We start from the raw sequence: 4,384 nt of genomic DNA on the forward strand, positions 1-4,384 counted from the left end.
AAAAAAAAAAAAAAGTTAGCAACTGTTGATTCGATTGTACAAAGACTTGAAACAGTGCATTCAAGGCGGGCTGAAAGTAAATCCTACTATAATTACAATACATTTTCTAGTTTGATTCTAAGCTTTACCTATTAGCATACCAGTTTACAAAATTGACTTCTACCGTCTTATCCTTCGCATTATTTTATTTTTATTTTTTTTACATTTTCTTTAGCATTGTGAGTGCACACACACATGCCCTTGCATGTCACAGCTCATACGTGAGGAGTTAGTGTTCCCCTTCCACCTCTCCAGAGGTTTGGAGGATCCAACTCGGTTTAACAGGCTTACGCGGTTAGCGCTTTTACCCATTTGGCCATCTCGCCCCCTTTTGAATTAATTCTAAAACATGTTGGGGCATTTCTGAAAAAGCATCAGAATTATTTTAACGGTTATTTTTACTTTCCCTCATTCTGGCACTCCTATGTGTGTGTGATGTGTGTTTGTGTGTATGCATATTCACGTGTGTGTGTGCACATGTACGAGTGTGCTTGCGCATGTGGAGGCTCTCCGCGTTTGGCAGATGTCTTCTTCAATCACCTCAGTTTATGAACTGAGGCAGGGTCTCTCACTGGAGCCTAGAGCTCTCTCCACTGGTCCACTGGCTTAGGAATCCTCTGTCCCTGCCCACAGAGCTCCGAGTGTAGGACTTCATACCCCTTAGGCATTTATGTGGGTTCATATTTGTCTAGAAAGTACTTTATCCCCTGAGCCATCTTCTCCACCCCAAAGATCGCTTTCTTTAACAGCCAGTTTAATACTGGAACCAGCAAGATGGCTCAGTGGGTCAGGGCAACTGATAGCAAGCCCGGCAGCCTGAGTTGTAGCCGGTACCACACAGTGGGAGTAGAAAACCAGCTCCTACACGTTGTACTCTGACCTCCACGTGGGCCCTGTGGCTTGTGTGCCCACACATATTAAGTAAACAAATGTAATGGAAAACAGTTTGATATTTGAAACCTTAACCAGTCCCGGAGTAGAGACATTTCTGCCATATCTAGTCTGCATTTGAGGTTTCCTGTTGGTTGGTTTGGTTGGTTGGTTGTTTTTTACGTTATTCTTGTAGTTGGGAACATAGCTCAGTAGTTGCGTGTTTGCCCAGTGTGTGTTAAGGCCATAGGTTTAAAAGGACCAAGCACTGTCTGCGTTGCCTCCACCAAAGGTTACTTCCTTAGAGCAAACGATGTGTGCCATTTTTAGGAGCCATGGCGCATGAATGGTCTGCAGGTCTGATATCTGCCCCCTGCCCTTTAAAAAGATATTTCAAGGCTGGGTGTGGTGCTGAACACCTTTATCCCAGTGAGTTCAAGACTGGCCTGGTTTAAGTCCCGGGGCAGTCAGGTCTACCCAGAGAAAACTTGTCTTAAACAAACAAACCAACACAAGTTATGTCAGAATTCACAGTCACAAGCTTGTGTGAAACAGAAGTGGGTTCCAGGAAGGACTGAGAAGTACACTTCACTTCATGTTTGTTATCTCACCACGGAGATTCATAATTTCATTTTGATTTTATTATCTTTCCTTATATTAGAAATTGAACCCGGAGTGTCATACATACTAGGCATATATTCTATGACTGAACTACATCCACAGCCTGGCAATTAATAATTTTTAAGTTATAAATATATCACACACCATTATAAGAAATTTATTTATATGAAATTATTATTTTTGTAACAGTGGTTTAAATACACCTAAATAAATACATGAAAGTATAAAAATTTACCATTGCAAAAAAATGAAACAAAAAGAGAAAAACAACTTCTCTATGTAAACATCACAAAATAAATTTTTACAGTTTAAGAAAAGTTATTTAATTTTATATAGGTGGGAAGACACAATTTAACTAAGAAAAAATCAATACTACCCTTAGCCTTTTCAAGTTAATTCAAAGAGATAAGGGTTTGATCTATGGTTGAGAGGGAAAAAAAAAATTCACCGTAAGAAAGCTCATTTTCTATAGCTCCTGGCCTCAAATATGCTCACATAGAACTTTGAAAGTCCACTAATACTTCTTAAAAACATTGGCTAAATGACCTACCTGATTTCGCCAAGCACATGAAACTGACGAGAAAGCATAACCTCAGCATAGGGAACCTCGAGAGATCATGTGCCCCAAACACGAGGACAGACGCGTCCCACTCCGCAGAGCCTGGCGTTCCCGCGTTCCCGCGTCCCACCCTGAAGTCTGGCTTTTTCCAAGTGAGTGAGTCGTTGACAACAGGAAGTCCCCGAGGGAGGTTCTGTGGCCTCGTTAGTCCTGTCAGGATCTTTGGCTCCTCCTCTTTGCAATAAAAGGTCTGGGACTTTCTGCTTGCACAATTGGCGCATATGTTAATGTTCCATTTGCATTTGAAGGATGAGGAGTAAAAGGTTCCCTTCCTCGTGGGCGGTTTCCTAGCTGTTTCGCTTGGTGTGTTGAAATAAACCTCATTTGGAATCCTTTTCCTTTATGAATGAATCCCGGATGACAAATCCGGGTCAGCATTCCCCAATCGCCACTGTGTGTACAAAGCCACTTGGATGTTAACTCCGCGTTCTCCACAGGCCCGGTTTGGACTTTTATTAAGAACATGTCATTAAGCTCTGCTATGCAGCCTAATTTACGAATAGATCTATGCTCCAGGGTTGTACTTAGCTTGCTTACTTCTCATCCAGAGTCCTTGTCTTCCTCATAGCTGAGTTTTTATTTTTGAATTTTATTTATTGGGTGTGGCAGGTGAGTGTGGGTTGAGGTCCCTGTCCTTCCCGCGCATGGTCAGAACTGGGGACAAACACCTTTACCCACTGTGTGATCTCACCCATCCAGTTGTCTGATTAAAGGGGAAGAACACATCTACATCTTTCCAACCTTTCTAAGGCCTACGCTAGACATAACCAATCCTGCTGCTCTATGAGGTTACTGTGGGTGAGGGTACTTCAGCAGTAAAGAGTGTACCTAGACAAGATGGGAAGGCAGGTCACTAACGACAGGATACACTGCAAAGTGATGTAACCCTCTTTGTAGTGAAAATTCCCCTAACGATAAGTTTCTGGATATTTTATAACCTTAAAAATAGTAAGGACAGGGCTGGTGAGATGGCTCAGTGGGTAAGAGCACCCGACTGCTCTTCGGAAGGTCCAGAGTTCAAATCCCAGCAACCACATGGTGGCTCACAACCATCCGTAACAAAGGTCTGATGCCCTCTTCTGGAGCGTCTGAGGACAGCTACAGTGTACTTACATATAATAAATAAATAAATCTTTAAAAAAAAAAAAAAAAATAGTAAGGACAAAGCCAAACAACCACAAAACCCACCTTTTTCACTCAAACACACCAGGCATACGCAATTAGCATTTAGCACTGTCGAGGTGCCTATGTGAAGTGCTTCTTGACAGAAATATGTGGCCTCAATAAATAAAACATTTATGTTCTGTGTGTCTCAACGTTCTCCATCATGAAATGAAGATAAGATCTCCTGACTCATGGGGTTATGCAGACTAAATGAGGCATGGAAGCTGGAGTCCTCAGCACTAAGCCTGATGCCAAGGTACTTGCTGCTGCCTCTTGCTAACTCCAGGTACTGCCTTCCAGGTCACACAGCTGACGCCATCCCCACCCCTCTGAAGACTTGCTATAGAACTGAGAAGGGGGCTTCAGGAGGAACTTGAGGAATGGGGGCCTCCTTCTAGACCTTTCGAGAACACCGCAGGAACACACCGAAGTGGGCTTTGCTTTTCTGTCCTGTCGGGAAATGAACTAAGGAACTGTAAATAGGAAACTCAAATCAACCCGCTTTTCTGCTTTGCACTGACTCTAAGCCTGGCTGCTTTGAAAGCGAGGGCTCTGAGGAACAGAGGGCTGTTCTGTCTCTTTAAGGAACCTGCCCTGGAATGTGCCGCTCCCTGCTGGGTCAGTGTACCCACCTGATAAGTACTTGTTGAGTTCCCATCAGTCTCAAGTGCTTATCTGGACCTAGCCAATGTACTTTAGGGGTGAAACGATCTGACCCTTAGTTATAGGAATAAGGATCACTCTGCAGAGTGGTCTTCTACGCGTTATTAATGGTTAGAGCGCAGAAGTTCCCTAACTTCATGGCTCGGTGTTCAGTTTTCATTCCAGCATTAAATGCAGCAGAGAAGCTTTTAGAGGAGTAAGAAATATTGACAGTGTAATAACAAATACCAACTGTGCAATAGGAAAACAAAACACTCCAAAGGAGGGGGAGAAGAGGAGAGTGTAGATGTGAGTCAGGACTCTTATCTGTTTAGTGGATGGAGATGGGATCCAGGGCCTTGGGCTAAGCAGGTGCTCTACCACCAGGCTGCCTCCCCAGCCCTGCAAGGGATCCTTGAACGGAGGAAT

The 4,384-nt window shown here is 43.5% G+C and overlaps 1 protein-coding gene across 1 annotated transcript in view; it reads right to left on the reverse strand.

The window, feature by feature from the left end:
* Positions 1 to 2,159, reverse strand: part of Liph (lipase H) — a 37,949-nt gene extending 35,790 nt beyond the window's left edge. Inside the window, exon 1 of the mRNA XM_021210007.2 lies at positions 2,081 to 2,159. Within this exon, the coding sequence (XP_021065666.1) occupies positions 2,081 to 2,129 (49 nt within the window). The 5' untranslated portion in view covers positions 2,130 to 2,159. The remainder of the gene's footprint in view (positions 1 to 2,080) is intronic.
* Between the last annotated feature and the right edge of the window lie 2,225 nt (positions 2,160 to 4,384).

The sequence above is a fragment of the Mus pahari genome, chromosome 12 (genome assembly GCF_900095145.1).
Source record: "Mus pahari chromosome 12, PAHARI_EIJ_v1.1, whole genome shotgun sequence".
NCBI lineage: Eukaryota > Metazoa > Chordata > Mammalia > Rodentia > Muridae > Mus > Mus pahari.